Source organism: Plectropomus leopardus, chromosome 1 (genome assembly GCF_008729295.1).
Source record: "Plectropomus leopardus isolate mb chromosome 1, YSFRI_Pleo_2.0, whole genome shotgun sequence".
NCBI lineage: Eukaryota > Metazoa > Chordata > Actinopteri > Perciformes > Serranidae > Plectropomus > Plectropomus leopardus.
The window spans coordinates 21,787,480-21,805,865 of record NC_056463.1 but is presented as its reverse complement, the minus strand read 5'-3'; the positions used below and the strand labels follow the sequence as shown (position 1 = coordinate 21,805,865).

Here is an 18,386-nt window from a genome sequence, read left to right as displayed (position 1 = left end):
AAGCTGATTGTACGGGTGAAGTACTCTTTTAAGCTCTGTCAGCATCAGGCCTTCTGAAGTTTCATTAAACTTAGCCCGGACCTCTGGAGCAAGGTGCAGGGGGGATCCTTCTCCAGGAAATATTTTGATGAATTAACTATTTTGATACTTTTAATACACTCTTGAACCTGAATTACCCCCCACAACTTATTTTTTTATTTTACTGTCCAGATTAATTATTAACTGTTTTATTAGCTGTTACTAATTAGTGTTGTGTAGAGACAGAATATTTTACAACTGCTATCATAAAAAATGTATTGACTTTTATTGGAAAAATAGTCAAATGTTGCTTATGTATTTATGTTAACAGTACTGGAATTTAACTAAGTTCATTTATTCAAGTACATTTATGGAATGACAGATTATTAGATCTGGGCTTTTTATCATTGTTAGGACTCTACAGCCTATTTAAATCAGGGGCTATTTATAAAATATTCAAGGCTGTAGCCTCAGACACCTAGGCCTGAAAACACCTCTAGCTCCCAGCGCTGCAGAATGAGGGCCAGACCTCTGCCCCCTCTGTAATATTATTACAGAGGGGGCAGGATATAATGTGTAGAGGACAACAGACAAACCATTGCACTTACATACATACAATGTCATATTTATTAAACATATTATTAACTTTTATTTTAGGCCACAAACAAATACCCTGCTGCTTAGTGTAAACAACAAATACAGATGTTTTCACTTTTTCACTGTGTTGAAATTTCATAAAGTTGTTGCAAGGAATCAAAAGGTTTTCTCTACATTCAGACACGTTAACACTAACAAAGCTTTTTACAACATCTGCTGCATGGTCACACAACCATCGCGCAAGTACAACATTTGCATTTCCACTTCATCAGCGTATTTTACACATAAAATAATATGATATTCAATAGATTACATTTTTCATCACATTCGTCTAAGTAGCTGCACTTTTATAATCTCAACACTACTTACACTGACCATATAGAAAAATACAGTTGTCACAATCTTTTTGAAACAAACTATATGAGCACACACTGTGAAACTGATGTGTTAAAGCAATGAGCTGTACACTAACAGATACATGCTAACCATTTAACTAATAACGAGGGATATCCAGCTGCTTTTTACTTCTAATATGTGCAATAATAGTTAATGTTGAAGTTTTATGTGTGTTTGACACAGGAGGTGATGCCCTCAAAGTACTGAGTATACCGTTGTACCGTCAGAGTATAAATAGTTAATTCTGTGTCTGCTATTTTCATATGTTGAACAAGTTTGATTGTAATTTTATGTTTATTTTACCACTAGGCTACTCAGACAGAACTCCATTAAATGAACTAAATGCTGACTTCATAAAAGTCTTTTATGAAAAGATCATCAATATGGCCAATCCCTATTCACTATAGGAGCTAACCTGCACGTTGGTGTTAAATTTGAATGCTGGCCAGACTAAAATTACCTTTTTTTCCAATAAACTGAGTGACCAATAACTGTCTTTAACTATTACTGTGTGTTATGGTGGGTGAAGTAAATAAGTGCATCAGAAAGTGTCCCCTTGAGAAAAAGCCAATTTCTCGTCCAAGAAGTCTGTGGCAATAAAAAGAAGAACAAACCCACAAAAAGCAACATTATTAAGGCTTGGTGCTGATGCCAGCGGATTTTTCATCCAGTCTATGCTCTTAAAAAACAGTAACAACACAAAAACTCTACTGTTACACAAAAAATATATACACAGTTCACAGCAGAAAAGTGATGGAAGAAAGGATGTAGATGATTTAGAGGAGGAGAGAGATTCGGCTCCAGTAAAAAAAATGAATGAGACTTAACTACAGACTTTCCTACTGACAGCAGATTAGAGCTGCAACTAATGATTATTTTCATTATCTGCCTATCTGCAGATTATTTTAATGATTAATCGATTGATCATTTAGTCTATAAAATGTCAAAATATTGTGAAAATGATCATCACTATTTAAAGTTACTTCTCCAAACGTCTTTTTTTGTCCAACCAACAGTTCAAAACCTTAAGACCCTTCATTTACTGTCATAAATGACAAAGTAAAGCAAATTCTTACATTTAAGAAGCTGGAACCAGAAAATGTTTGACACTGTTTCTTGAAAAACACTGACTGAAACGATGTATCGCTTATCATAATAGTTGGTATATGGTTTCTTTCATTGGATTAATTGAATAATCAACTTAAAGATGAAGCTTTACGGCAGGTCTTAACAATCCAATCTCTCTTGTTGTTCGGCATCCAGGTAGCTTCTTTATATATAACTTCATTTTTACAGGCTCTTATGACCACTTTTGCATGAGCAAAATATCCATCAGCTTGGTTGTCGAATTCATTTATATCCCACTTTAAAAAAAGAGGTCATTGGTCCAGAGTCAGGTCCAATGAACAACACTTCACTTCAAGGTTTTCCAGGTGGATTAATGTCCCCATATTTTGCTATATATTTATAATATCTCTGCTCGGCGGTTGGCAGCATCTTTACTCAACGAGGTCTATTTAATCATCAGCTCTGTCACTGTACAAAATCCCTGTTTCCTTTCTATCGAGGACGACCTCTTCATGGTTTGTTTCAGCACTCAGTGGCTGTGCTGCAAAAGTCTTTCAGCTGGGGATTTTATATCATCCAGCCTCTTCACCGCATGCGCGTTGTTTGTGCTAAATGTTTTCGATGGTGTTTGTTTTTTCAGCTGAATGCAGGCATCTCTCTCCTTGTTTATCTCAGCACTGACAGCCACGTTTGTGTCAAAGTTTGTTTTGATGGAGGTGTGAGTGCTATTGTTGCGGTGGCTGCGTGTCATGGTGACTCTGAAGGTGTGTGTGTGCTGCAATTCCATCCTGTCCTCCTCTGACACTTTGATAAAGGGACACCAGGCGAATGCATGACGGAAACCAGCACGAAACCTGCAGAAAGAGAGAGAGAGTTGTTTTTGGGATACTGGAACTTGCTGAATTAATGGGAGTGAATAAGTCGTTTACCTTTGGTTTAGACAGCAGTAAATGATAGGGTTGTACATGGTCGAGCTCATTGCCAACCAGAATATGGAAAGATACACCTGAGAAAGAAAAGAAACATGATGCTGAGAAAATAAGTCAAATGAATCAGACTAAAAAGAGTTAATAACAGACAGAAAAGCAGCTGCTAACCTGCTGAATGTAATGCTGTTTGTAAATGTCTCTGTTAAATGATCCCAGTATGAAGTAGATGTGGTAGGGCAACCAGCACAGGGCAAAGGTCACCACCACGACAACCATCATCTTCACCACCTGTCAGAGATCACAGAGAGAGGAGGATACGCTGACTTAGTCCAGGTCATCTGAGCATTTTGATCACAGTGAGGTGTGTCAAAAGCTCAGATTTATAGTTTATAGCAGTAGAAAAACAAAAGAGTGTGACCTTTCTCTTGGCTGTTATCTGGCTGTGGTAATGGTCTGTTGCCTCTCCAGGGATGTGCCCTCCCCACAATGATCGGCCGACTAAACTGTAGGTCACCAGCATCACCAGCAGAGGGAGCAAGTAGATCAGCAGTATCACTGCATACTGGTAACTGCAGAGGGAGAGAGACCGAGTAAAGCAAAATGGGTTAAGATATTGTGAATGATCCCTCTGGTTGATCTCTGCTATCATAGTTTATTTTGCCTCTGAACTAACCCAATTTACTGCCTTACCAACATTTAAATTGAAAAATAATAATAATCATAACCCTCCATAAGAGTCAATCAAGCTGCAGTTAAAAGTGTAGAAAAGAAATTGTCAAACCTCGGGAGCAAAAGAGATAAGCCAGAGGGAAAAAAAACATCCACATACACAAACTGTACCAATCTCGTAACTGTACGCTAGCAGTCCTAGATTTTTAGAAATTTGTGCACTATAATACTGATTTGCATTAATTTCACCTTGTAAATTCGCTAACAGGTGTCTTTTCCATTTCAAGGACTTTACATGCATAAATATGCATGAAAAGTGTCTGTATAATACATTATTTTATCGAGCAAAATGTCCTTCAGTTTATCCTAATTGCAATATGAAGATACATTATGTAAAAACCTGTCTCTACTTTCCAACACACATTCCATGAAATGTTACAATAACAGTCCTTTACAAATTTTTCTTTTTTAAACAATTGTTTCAGTCTATTTCTATTTATAATTTAGAAATAAAATACATTTTTCTCATCTGAAATTCATAATATGTTCATTAAAGTTTGGATCATAACACAGGTCCCATGATCAACAGGAGGTAGTATCACTACTGTCTCCTGAAGGCCATAGGACGACCAAAGGAAAGTTCTCTCATTCAGTCAGTCTCAATCTACAGTCCTGTTACCTTAACTATTTCTTCTTCATAGTTCTCATACTATTACCATTGACGTTATGTGGCTGCATTTCGTTTCATGTCACAGATCTTCCTTATTGTAAATGTCTGTCTGTTTGTCTATCTGTGTTTTCTATAACAGTATTCTTGTTCTTTCACCTTAGTTGATGTGTTCCTCCGTAATCGTCAGGCCAGTCGACCATGCACACGGTTCTGGGGTAGTAAAATATTGTCACACTGTAGTAACACTGAGGGAAAGCCAGTAAGACTGCTACAATCCAAATCATGGCGATCACAACCTTAGTGGAGGTGGAGGAGAGACGGGGCTTCAGAGGGTGGATGATGGCCATGTACCTGAAAGAAGACAAAAAGGCTGATTCATTACTATCTTTTTTTTTTACACAGAAATCTGATGTTGGGCGTACAGGAACAGGCAGAAAGAAACCAGGGTGACTTTGTAAAAGGTCGTCTGTGTGTGGGCATCTGTGCTGCAGATGATCCTCTCATGAAAAAAACATTCATCAAACCATTAGCTGGGAGATAATATTTTCAAAACTCTTTCCTTGTGATAATTTAAAAAATCTGCTGGATGTTTTTCATTGTAAGCCTCTATCAAAATTCAGCCCTGCAATAGTCTGGCAACCTGTCCAGAGTGTAACCAGCCTCTAGCCCAAAGACAGCTGGGATAGGCTCCAGCACCCCCGCGACCCTTACAAGGACCAGCGGTTACAGACAATGAATGAATGAATGAATGAAAACTATATCAGAGCATCTGTTTACAAACTCTCACACAACTCATGCAGTGAAATCCAAGTCTCATTTAGTCGTATGCTCAATGCATTTTCACTAATAAACCTCAGTATTGGAGTCTGGCTTTGAAGTGAGCATTGATAAGATAGTTCAGTTTAAATAGTAGATTGATTTTTTTTTTTTTTTTAGCAAAAGTGCACGCAGTATTGAAAGTACTGAGCATACGACTGGATAAATGAGATTTAGATTACATTGTACGAGTTGTGTAAGAGTTAGTGAACAGATGCTGTGTCCCCAGACAGTCAATAAATCAATATGTTTGCCGTTTCTTGTGGAGGCAGGCGAGAAAAACAGTTTTGTGCACAAATTTGAGGTAACACAGCATGACTTATTGATTTACAAATGGTCATTTTGTGGATGCAGTATTCCTCAAAGATATGATTTCACTATCATTTTTAAATTGTATTTGTTGTATTAAGGTAGGTGAAGCATACATGAAAATAAAAATGAATGATGCTAATAATTTGTAAATAAGAGAGTACAATGTTATCAGTTATTCTGACTCTTTTGTGTAGAAACAACCCCACTCTCTGGCCTCTTTTATCAATTCATTGCTCACCTCTCATTTCCATTCTCAGTTAATTTTCTGTTTTGTTTTCATAGTAAAATCAGACCCACTTGTAAAAAAAGGTAAAGAGACCTTTTAGGGTTGTTGCTGTGATGTGCTGGTGGCAGGGAATTATTGTATGAATGCAGATTATGTTTCAGAATTTATCTGTTTAACATATGATTGTTTTTGCTTGCTGCTGCAGCTGCCGATTCAAAGCAAAACTGATGGTTCCATAAATGGAAAACTAATGAGGAGGCATTATCGAGTTTTAAGCAGATGTTACTCCTGGTTGATCTTAGCATATGGCTCATCCATCCTGAGCCACAAAGAGCCATGTATCTCCTATGTTATGTATATGGGAGAATAAAACAGTGGGAAAACTGCGGTAAAACAGTGTCTGTGTCATAGAAGCAGCGAGGTCTGTTGTTGCATGTCACAACCTACGGCTGTTTTTTGTTTGGTTTTTTTTCATTATGCGTATATACAGTAGACATACCACACACACACACACACACACACACACACACACACACAAAACAAAATGTTCTTGCTCCTCTTTATTTATGCATCTACTTTTTTTATCCAGTTGCTTATGATTTGAATATCATCATTGATTCTTTTCTTGTATTTATTTATATCATCATTCGATTGTATCTGAGGCTTTGGCAATATTGTTTTACAAACATTCATGCCAATAAAGCAAAATGAATTGCATTGAATAATGAATGCTCCAGTGAAAAGCTCTCTAGTACAACTGCATTGCAGTGTACAAACAGGTATGAGTCTATTGGGGCCACCTGTGCTTTCAAATGCAGTCTAACACAACAGCACTGCGATAAATCCTGTCTTTGTGAAGTTTATAATGTTCTGGTTTTTTTTATACTGTTTTAGTAAAGTGTGGATTAAACAGTATGGCTTAATTACTAATGGTGTTTTACTCTGTTGAACACCTTATGCATGTAAATGGAGGTGGACAAATCATGACTTCCATACAATGCAGTCCAATACAACACATCCAAGCACCGCCTATATAGAATAAACATACACTTAATTAATGGAGAATTTGTAGCAAGGAATTATGTCACATGTTTAGCACAGTTTCAGATGGGGAGCAGACCGACCATTCATGCTCCAACACGCATTAATAACATCTGTATCTCTGCTGCTTGTTGACCCATATCTCCTTCATGCAGCATTTTCCTCGTACAGGGTGAACACTTTCTGCTGCTGCTGATATTAAGTGATGCTCATTCATCTGAATGAATCATAATTTCACAAGTAGTTTCTCTTTAACTGCAATTGACAAATCTCTGACTCACAAAGAAGCTCTGAAAACATTCAGTTAAGAATAATCTGATGAAAACCTTTGTACTGGACCAGCCACCTGTTATTAAAGACCAAATACATGCAGGTAGTTTTCAGGATATTTTGTACTTAGCAACCTGTATGTTAATAACATATATACATAATTAAAATCCATAAAGTGGGAAACATAATTTTGTCACATAGTGTAGTAATGTAGCAGTCAAGCAGGTTATTTGTATACTGCTGAGGTGACTGTTTCAGTAAGTGGTCATCCATCCTTTTCTGACTGTTTCCACAATTCAGCTCCAAAATGGGGTGTTGTTGTAGGACACAAGGATAAGTCCTTCCATTAGTGTCCAGTGTCTGGTACATTGTCTTTGCTCTGGTTTATTTTGTGTAATTCCAAATGCAGCAAATGTACAGATTACTCAGCGTCAGTGTTCCCATGATCATCTGGTCTCATATCTGGGTCAGGTCATATGGTCATGTTTCATCAACATCATGCATTATGTTTGTTTTTGACGGGAAGCATGGAAAAACTGCCCTTGTGTGTGTTTATCCAACACTGGATCGACTCCACAGACACACCACCACGGGCATCCACCTTTAGTGAAAATGCTGATGCTTTCAAGTCATTAGAAGAGTACCAAGTCCTCAACTATTTAGGTTTAAATTCCCCCCAAACAGATGGCATTGTCAAATACCATATCTCGTGCTCAGCTGTAAGAAGTCTCTGCCTACCTCCAACAGATGGACCCTCTCAGTTACTGAGCTTTGATCGTCCATCGCTGTGTTAAAAACAACACTGAGAGGGGAGTTTCAATCCATATGATGTATAACATGACATGTATCACAATAACAGCAAGGCAAATTACCCGTTCTCCCTTCTGAAAGTACGAACAGTGGATGAAATCGTGTATCACCTTAGGTTGGGTTGCAGTGGCTGTCTAGTTTCTCTCATAGTCCTCCCATGTTTGAGTTACACTATGAAGAAGCTTGTCACGAAGTTACCATTACTTCTCTTTGTTGTGTTGTCTTCTTCCTTTCTGCTGTCTTGCAAAATATTATCAGATTTTCTGAATTATTTTTCATACAGATTCTCTTTCTGTTTACAAGACATTTATTGCACATCTATTGAGAGAGATCTTCGACAAATTGTGATTTGTGACAGTGGGCTTATGAATAAAAATGACTTGACTTGTTTTAAAGCAGTGGTTCCCAACTGGTGGTTCGCGGTCCAAGAGTGTATCAAAGGTCCATTCTGAATGAACTGCAAAGTGGCTCAAGAACACGTCAAGTTTGTAAAAAAAAAAAAAAAAAGACTTTATTTTGAAGTGCAGTGAATTTCCGGCACAGAGCTTTTACTTTGAAGCGCCATTTCCTGCTGTTCAGCAACTATTTTATAGCCCTGTTCTTGGTATTCCTTGATCTATTAACATGATGTGCCTTTTCAGTGTTTTGTGTCAATGATCTTGAAGCAATTTTATGCACTTTTTTGATTGCACTGCTTTTTATTTGCGTTTTAAGTGATTGCCTTTTATTTTGCAATATGTTTTATTTCTTTGTGTTCTAAGCCTACATGTTTTGTGACTAAGGATAAATCTGGACCCCATGGCTGGACCATTTGGGAACAATTGTTTTAAAAGCATACAGACACACTTAGAGGCCCTGTGCTATTCTGCTTGTTGTTTGGACACATTTAAGGCTTAGTGTTTGCACATGGAGAAAGGTGTGCTATCTGAGTTTAGGCTGTGATGACTGTAGTTTATATTTAGAACGTGTTTTATAAATAAACATACAGTGCAATGAATGAGTTTTTGGGCCACCTTTGTGTTAGAGTTTGTTGAAAGAATTGTGAAAATTGAAATCTGTGGAAAAAGGTGAATAGTGTTTAATGTTTTGGGAAATGTGTCTGTCTTTTGGTAGACAGTGTCATGGTATGGGAAGTTTAGTTAAAATGCCCAGTTATAATGGAGTAAATGATCAAGAAAAACTGTAATTTGGTCTTTCTTTGTTTCGTAAGAGAGATTTCCTACCTGTCCACTGCGATGGCAGCCATGGAGTATATTGATGAAAACATGGCGGTGATGGGGAAGAAGTTCTGAAATCGACAGTAGCCAAGGCCAAAGTACCAGTCGTTGTGAAGCGCATAGACAAAGTTGAAAAGAGTGTTGAAGGTTGCCATGGAAACGTCGGAGAAGGCCAGGTTGACAATGAAGTAGTTGGTTACAGTCCTCATGCGTCTGTGAGCGAGAATAATCCAGATCACTGTGACATTCCCGGTGATGGACACCAGGATGATGAGGGAGTAGGCTATAGCCCACAGAGCCACCTGAGAGAGGAGAGGAGAGGAGACGAGATCAGAGGAGAAGAGAGGAGAGGAGATCAGAGGAGAGGAGAGGAGAGGAGATCAGAGGAGAGGAGAGGAGATGAGAGGAGAGGAGATCAGAGGAGATCAGAGGAGATCAGAGGAGAGGAGAGGAGAGGAGAGGAGATCAGATGAGATCAGAGGAGATCAGAGGAGACCAGAGGAGAGGAGATCAGACCAGGGGAGAGGAGAGAAGGAGACAAGATGGGAGGAAGAGGAGAGGAGAGAATAAGAGGAAAGGGGAAACAAGATGAGGAGAGACAAGGAGAAGGACATAAGATGAGAAGAAGGATAGGAAAAAAGACAAGGACAAAGAAGAAACAAGAGAGGAGATGAGATGAAAGGTTGGAGGAGGAGGAGAGGAAAGAAAATAAAAGAGGAGAAAATGAGGAAAATGAGAGGAGACAAGAGGCATGGGGGGTTAAGGAAAGATGAGGAAGAAGAAACAAGGAGAGAGGAGTGGAAACCACAGTAAGGGGAAACAAGAGGTGAGGAAACAAGAGGAGAGAGGAGGAGTGGAGAGGGAAGGAAAGATGACAGAGGAAATGAAAGAAGAGAGGAGGAGATGGTACAAGGGGAGAAGAGAGGAGAGAAGAGAAAAAACAAGGAGGAAATGAGAAGAAGAAAGGGAGGCGAGAAAGAGGAGAAGACAAGAGAAGAGGAAATGAGAGGAGAGGCGTTGAGGGGAAAGAATATATGAGGAAAAGGAGAGAGGAGGAGTGAAACAAGAGCAAGAGGAAACGAGGAGACAAGAGAAGAGGAGAGAGGAGGAAGGGGAAATGAGAGGAGGAGTGGAAACAACAGGAAGGGGAACCAAGAGGAGGAGTGGAGAGGAGAGGAAGATGAGGAAGAAGAAATAAGAGAAGAGGGTACAAGAGGAAATGAGATGAGAGAAAGAGTCAAGAGAAGGAAAGGGGGGAGAGAAAATGAGAGAGGAGAGGAGGGAGATAAGAGGGGTGATAGGGAAAGAAGAGATGGGGAAGAGGAAGCAAGAGGAGAGGAGAGGAAGAGACAGAGAGGAGAGAGAATGTTAGGGAAGGAGACAAGAGGAGAGGAGAAGAAGAGGAAAAAAGAAGAGAGGAGAAGAGACAAAAGAAAAATTTATCTCCACAAAATGCTGCCCCAAATGACAACATTTGTAGACTTTCATAAAAGAGAGGATAAGTGTTGCACCAGGTTCAACCACTGGCTCATCTGCAGTCTCTGGGCAGTCAGACACAAATATCATTAGATCAGCTTTAGTGCACTCTTTCTTTCATTCTTTCTCTCAAGATTCCTCTAAATGCTCCTGTTCTCTCTGCTGGATGTAACTCCCCCATTGACAAAGAGCTGGCACTGACTTCAACCACTTTCATCTGCGATTTGTGTTTTCCCACCTGCCAGTCAGGCTGCTGGAACTGATTCCCAATCGTTTCGTTTCCATCCTCCAGCCAGTCGGTGGTCACTGAAAATGGGAATGAGGTGGCCTCCATATCTCCTTCAACGTGTTGAATAAGATTCTTGCCATCCATTTTTTCCTCCCAGTTCACCTGGTGATAGAAACTTTATGCATCATGTGAGACATAATTATTGAATAAATCACCCAAAATATACCTTGCTTTGGAAAAAAATCTCATGCAGTTTATATAAGCTTTTGCAAAACACTAGCTGATGAATTTATATTTCATTTTAAGCTGACTGAAACATCCATGAATTTCAGATTTGAGGCAATCTCTTCAAGTGTTACACTGTCAGAACATTTGGCTCAATGAAAAGCAGCACCCTTAGTTAATAATCATACATCATATCACCATTATGGCAACTTCTGCAGTCTACTGATAGCCTAATCTCACAGTAGCACGTTAGCTTTAATAAAACATCCCTTTGTGCACTGAGTAAAGCTACAGTTTGTTTTCAGTCCACATTTGTTTGAAAATATGGTTTGATAACTGACACACACACTTTGGGTGCCGAACTCAGTCTAAAACACAAGTGAATAATTATTGCACTGGAGAGCACTAGTGCAAGATGTTCTTTTCAAAAATAAGACCAAATTTCTGTCAGATCATTACTTTAATTTGCTTACCTACCTGAATACGCGGTTGAGTTGTCAGTTTCGACATCAGTTTGTCCAATCCATAATTAATAACGTCCGAAAATTAGACTGCTTCTGCGTAAAGGACAACCGGATCCATCCAATAATCCATCAAGACATCCTCACTCTGTCTCTCTGGCACACGCACATACCCACGCTCTCACTCTCTCCTGGAATGCGTAAGTAGCTGATTACGGTGCAAACTGCTGAGAGTGAATGAGGCGCGCTGATAGCCGGCACGCGACTGTGCGCGTGCGCCAATTCAGACGAGGTGAGGGGGGGGTTGAACAACTCCACACTCTCATTTTCTCAATTTCTTCTGTGTGGAAAAAATGAAAAAATATATATGTATTGCAAGAAAAAGAGGAGTGGCATTATTATTTGAAGGCATGTGTTGGCTGTGCATGACTCCATCTAAAACAGCATGAGTAGAGTATGAATGAAATACGGACCAAATCAGCAGAGGGCTGACAGCTTGGATAGGAAGTGAATTTCTGCAGCCATCATTTCCCAGCTCCCCTGATAAGCTGAAGCCCCTCTGTACTGGTTTCCTCTTAAATTGACCATAAACTATTAATTATCTATCCTCGTCTATTGCGCAGCATATAGTAAGGGAGACACCGTGAGGGGTGATATGTAACATGTACACTGTAAAATCTGACAAGTTGATTTTACTTAAAATAATCTTTGAAACCAATTGCTTTTAAAAAAGAAAGCATAACCACAAATCTTAATGTGTGTTTATTTTATATCTATGTTAGGTTTTTAATTTAAAAAAATGTGCTGCATTAACTTAATTTTGTGAAGTTTATGCAATTTAAAAATGACAAGTGAAATGACCTTGTTCTTTCTCAGTGTTTGCAACAGCAGTAAACCAGGTGACTAACCTTGATCATGACAAAGAAATGTGCAAATATGACCAACTAGGCTGCAGGCAACAGAAAAAATATGGATATATAGAACAGTATACTTTGCTTACAGAAGTTGCTAAACTTAGAAATGTATCATTTTAAGTTGCAACAATATTAAGTAAATAAAATAACAAATTTTTAAGTAAACATAACACTTTTGCATAAAGTAAGCAAAAATTAAGTCACATTTTTCAATGGTTTCCTAGATCTCCTTTTTTTGTAAAATAAAATCAACTTGTCAGATTCTACAGTGTATGCTGGTCCTCTGAGAACACAGGGAGAGCTCTTTGGGGATTTGGCTATCCATACCTTCATTATGTGTAGTAATGTAATGTAGAAGCACTGTATGTTACAGGCCAAAATGAAATCCCCACTTCCTCAGCTTCTTTAATGGAGTTCACATAAAAGTTACTCTAGAGATGACTATTAGATTTTTGCATCAAATGAACCCCAGCTCTATGCGCCCAGTTCCATACATTGCACTACGCTTGGGAATTTTATATGGACCACATTTGCAGGGATTGTGTCACCTGTCTTCTTAGAAAAGAAGGAGAGTTTTGGCATTTTCAAACATTGGCATTATGTGTGTTTGGATGCATTATATACAGGCCAAAATGAAATGTCCACCTAATAAGTAAAATGCTTCTTAAATTAAGTTTACATAAAGTTCTGTGAATACTGCATGAAGACTCACCTAGATTTTTGTGCCAAATAAACCCCAGAAATGTTGCAATTGGTTCGTCATTGCTTTGCATCTGTGATTTTGACACTGAACTATTCTGTGATGTTGGTTTTGCACATTACCATACAATGTCCTCATTCCCATTACTTTTGTTTTGCACTGTAGCTTGGAAATTGTACTTGTTTTGTGTGTGAATTTATATGCAACTGTTTCTACCTTGTGTAGTAAATTAATGTTTCATTTATTAATCTAGTGCTTTTTTGTATTGTTTGTTTTGTTATATTGGATTGCCTATGTTTGTTTTTTTTGGATGATACTGGTATCATATAAAATTACAAGACCTGAGGAATCCAGTATTTTCAACCATGTCATGCTAGCTTCTCATGAAGGGGGCTAAATAACGCTCCAAAGTTAGGCTCAATTTTGGCAATAGAAAAACATCATGGTCATTTCACAGGGGTCCCTTGACCTCTGACCTCAAGATATCTGAATGAAAATGGGTTCTGTTGGTACCCATCAGTCTCCCCTTAAACACGCCCACTATATGCTTATCCCATGCAGTTTTTTTTTTGTGCTCACTTGATTCCTAATCAAGATAATCTGAATTACTTTACCTTGTCAATATGGACTTCAAATGTGTTTAGTAATGCAAAGTAATGGAAAAGATTAAAAAATGTGAATAATCGTGATTAGCCACAATTAAAAAATATAATCGTTTGACAGCCCTAATTTCTGGTGTGTCAAGCCTTCAGGAGGCTGCGTTTGCATTTCATTGTACAATCCTGTACTGTATAATGACGATAAAAACGAACCTCAGACCACAACTCCTGAGATCCATTTAAAAAAGTCACTTCTTTATGCTCAAGGTTCTGTCGTGCACAATCATCTGTATTCATCTGGATTTGGTGAGACTGTCTTCTTGCGGGGTCCTTTTTGTGGCTGGAGAGGTCAAACTTTTTTGCAGTGTTTGCAGTGCAGTGTTTTTGCAGTGTTTTTTCTTGCTGCTGGAGGGAGATGAGTTCCTGGTGGGGAGTCTCTCCATTCTTTGCTGCCACTCCTACAAAATCTATATTTCTAAGTGTTGTATCTTTTATAGGTTGTGCTCAATGTTTTTCTTGTACCTCTAAAATCTATTCACAATCACCTTAATATCTATACAATATTTATTATTGTTTAACTTTGGGGCACCTCCCACCGTACATAGACATGGAGGTTGAGTTAATTGTAGCCTGTAAATTTCCTGTGTGAGTGTGAGTGTGAGTGTGAATGTCAGCTTCAGTGAGTGATCTGTTTCTTTTTGATATCTGAACTAACTGCAGTGCTTCCCACAGGTAAAAAAAAAAAAAAATCTATTTGAGATTAACTGAAGGCGTTGCACAGTTGAAAATTAGGTTGATAATCAATGTTAAAATGCTTGCAAAGTACAGCTCTGTTTGCATTTGTCAGTCACACATATAGAAAAACTGTTGCTAGTTAGATCTGCTGCATGTAAAACATAACAAAACACTTAATGTTTCCCCAGAGATCATATTAGTCAGTGCTTATGTGCTGCCGGTTTAAAAATATGAACATAATTAAAAGTATTAAAATTTGAGCGTATGTCAAAGGAAATACACACAGGAGACTTGCTCGAGCTCTTGGCATTATTTTGGTATTTCTTTAAACACATGTGCTACATCAATGCATGTGTGTTTAAAAGGAGATATACAGTATAAATATGTACTTTTTAAATGGGCCATTTATCACTAACCATAAAGTGCCACTGAGGACACCCATATAAATGTAAGCTCACAATGCAAACCTTTCTGTAAAGTCGTTTGGTCAATACTTAAGTTGTGTTTTTCTCCAGTGCATACAACAGGTAGTCGTTGTGCCTTCAGTGTGTAATGGATTGTCTTTTCTTGTGCTTTCTGTTGCTTTTATTCTCGCTGACAATAACCATCCCTTTGGCGTTTGTTATTCCTCACACTGTGCTCTTTTTGTGTCTCTCCTGTTTTGTGTGACTCTCCCTGCCTCTCAGGGGACACCTACACTATGTGTTCATGTGTGTTTGCACAGAAAAGAACAGAGGTGGAGCCTGCTGACTACAGCTGAACTCATTCTGCCTTTTCTGTGTTGTATTTGTACAGTACGCACTGTATGCGTGTACTTTCACATGCTCACGAATCCTTATTGGCCAGCAGAGCGTGGCGAAGGGCACGTTGAAGGGTACAGGCAGGGGATTGAAAAGTTTTCTACCATGCTGGTGTAAGTGTACATAACAAGCGCTGTCTCCTGAGTGAATCTGAGCCTGAGGCACTGTCAAATGACAAATAACAGTGGTGACTATCCAGGACCTGAAACTAATGAGGAAGGGATGAAACACATCCTGTCTGCCAAACAAAGACAGATGGCTGCATCGAGTCACACCGTTTCACATCCTCTGTTAAATGCTGCACCTGAACTCACATCAAAGATCACATCTGACCACTGAAATGCGGTAACATTTTTCCACTATGGTCTGTGTTTGTTGTCCAGAAAAAACAACAGTTATGATAAAAACTTGTTTTCATGCCAAAATAAATTACATTTTCCGAATGCAAATTAAGAATACATCTAATAAAATCTGAAACTGCTCGTTTACTTTACTTTTCATGGTTTTGTCAGCTACAGGTATTTTGCTTGTTAAAGAACATAAGAAGTTGAGGTGATAAATATGGAATAACCAAACTAACTGGAGACACTGAGAGCAGCCACTCAGACAGCTCCCTTATACCGATTTAGAGCACTTAATTAGCCGCACAGCTGATGATAGGTGTCGACCAGAGCCAGTGGTGCCTGACAAACTGCATACAGTACATACACACACTTTGATGTGTGACTAAATCACTTCACAGCAGGAACCATGGGTTACCAGAACAATCTGGAAACAAGGACAATTATAATGTAATATTAATAACAGTGCACACGTTAAAGGAGCTAATGGGATCACATTTCATTGGCGTTGTACCTTGTGTAACTCCATGTGACAAATAAAAATTGATTGATGGTTGGCAACAAACATCCCAGAGGTGGGTGCCTGTTGTTTTGGTGTATCAGGTCTACAACTGTATGTTCTTGAGTGGTTCACACTTTCTGCTGAAGGGCAGTCTTATCATTTAAAATCTTCTCAAAAACATATTTTTATTGTGATTGTGATTAGTTTTTGGTGCAATGTATGTGTTGTATGCTTTAAAAATATTTTTGCATTTTTAAAATGATTTTCATTTTCATTTTGAAATGATTTAAAGATGATTAATTGATTGATTTAGCCAGTAAAGAGGATCAGCTTTACATTTATAAGTTGTGTGCGGAGGCCCAAAACAAAAGCTGTGGTACATGCAGTAATCCTCATCAGATGTTCCAATATCCATATTTGGGCAAGGAGCTCCCGAAAAACTTTGCATTTTACTTGGAAGCACTGCCTTGTGTCTTGCAGAGTGTTGTGTGCCTGATGCGCAGTCTTCACATTGGGTTGTTATGTCACTTTTTTGATACGCTTGCAAAACTGTAACAGAAAAAGTTGTTTTTAAAGGTAATGTTTGCCTTAACCCCAAGATAAAGGCCATAGGATTCCACATGCATAACTGTACTTTCAAACATAGATGGGGTTTTTGTTTTGTTTTGTTTTTTTGTGATCATCATTTTGTGAAGATACACTTTGGTTTTCGCTGTTGTACTGCTGGCATCACTGCAACCACAACTTTTCAAATGACTGCTAATAAATTCTTAAATTGGCTATGACAACATTATACTAGAAAATATTTACCACTGAATAGTGCTTAAATATTGACAAGTAGATGGAATAAATTATGTTCAACATCATAAATCTACCCAAATGCAGGGTTTTCTGTATTTGATATTAATGTACTATATTGTATCAATAGATGCCCAAACGGGCCTCAGTGTACACAGGTGTGAGACCAAAATACAAAATAAAGGAAAATTTTAATAGTATATTCTGCATGCCTTCATACTAGCAGCATGTATTATCCAGTCTAGTTTGCCCAACTTCCCACACTCTAGAAATAAAACTAGCCTGTACTTTGCCACACCAACTTCTCATTTTCATCAAACCAAACTGGGAAAGCTACTGCACTGGCGCCTCCTGCAAAACCATGCCCATTGGGTAAAACACCAAGTTTTTAGAAACTCCCATTTAGGCAATTTCTCCAAAGGATTCAAGGGCCACACCCTTAAGATGAGCCAGTCTGACACAACACAGTTGGAGAGATCAATTCTGTTTGGTCTCTCTCCTGTAATTCACCACTAGGGGGCAATGTTACATGTTTTGAGTTATAATTCAAAATATGTAACTTTGCAAGGTATTGATTGTTATCCATAATTTGCTTAGACCAAAGGAAACATCATGGTCAGTAAAGCAGAGGTAAAATTGTTTTCACCTTTCATGTCTCTGACATGATTACACCTCTAACCAGTGTACTGTCTGAGGCTCATGCATTCTTAAAATTATCATCTCACATAGAAATTCACTGGCAACAAGTAAGTTGATCTTTGCATAAAGACAAATACATTTTTATCACCACTTTGTATCTATATGCAAAACAAAGGGCAGCCTTTTTACAAAGTGTGCTTGTAATTTATCATTTTTGACAAAATCCTGTATCCACAGATTAATACTCTGGAGCGCAGGTAATTCATAAAGGCATTGTGTAGATAACTGGCTATAGAGGAGGGAAGTCAGAGTTGTGTAACACTTCTTTTTTGTTCAGTAGCATTCTCCAGTCCTTCTGGCATATAGGTAATGTGCAGACTACAGACATCCAGCCTCTCAGTTCACTCAGCTCTCTCTCATGTAATTTTAAGTCTGTAACACTCACACCTGTCCCCACAAACAATAGCTGGTAGGAACAAATGTTACTCTCACTGACAGCTACTGGGACATTAAATGAAACAATTGCTATATGTAATAATACAAATGACCAATGTCCAAAGTCCAAAATAACAATGTGGAATCACTCCTGCTAAAACATGTCTTTTTCCAGTTTCCCATAACACATACATTAATAAGCCTGTGGTAACATAACTACAATAACCCCAAAATATAATGTGTATAGTAACTATGGTTACAGTTACATGGTATTGTAGCAGTTTTTTTATGTTGTCTTCTTAGCCAAACCTTTTTTCTTCTTAAATAAAGATAAAGGGAACATGCAATGATCCCATAAGTCCTGACCCCTGCCTGGACAGAGGGAGTTTGAGGAAATTATATCAATTTTGTGCTTTGTCAGTGTTTAAATCTAACCTATGACTCTTTAGCTATAGGGTACACATAAAAGTGTACCAACGCAAAATCCCCCGCC

General features: G+C 38.4%; 1 protein-coding gene across 1 annotated transcript; it reads right to left on the bottom strand.

Annotated features, from left to right (window-relative positions):
* Nucleotides 1–2,314: 2,314 nt before the first annotated feature.
* Nucleotides 2,315–11,539, bottom strand: tacr2 (tachykinin receptor 2). Its single transcript, XM_042499830.1, has 8 exons — nucleotides 11,447–11,539; nucleotides 10,754–10,906; nucleotides 9,046–9,341; nucleotides 4,504–4,698; nucleotides 3,427–3,577; nucleotides 3,177–3,296; nucleotides 3,009–3,085; nucleotides 2,315–2,933 (listed from the first exon to the last, which is right to left on the bottom strand). The coding sequence occupies exons 1-8, from the start codon at nucleotides 11,477–11,479 to the stop codon at nucleotides 2,609–2,611; spliced, it is 1,350 nt and encodes a 449-aa protein (XP_042355764.1). The 5' UTR covers nucleotides 11,480–11,539; the 3' UTR covers nucleotides 2,315–2,608.
* Between the last annotated feature and the right edge of the window lie 6,847 nt (nucleotides 11,540–18,386).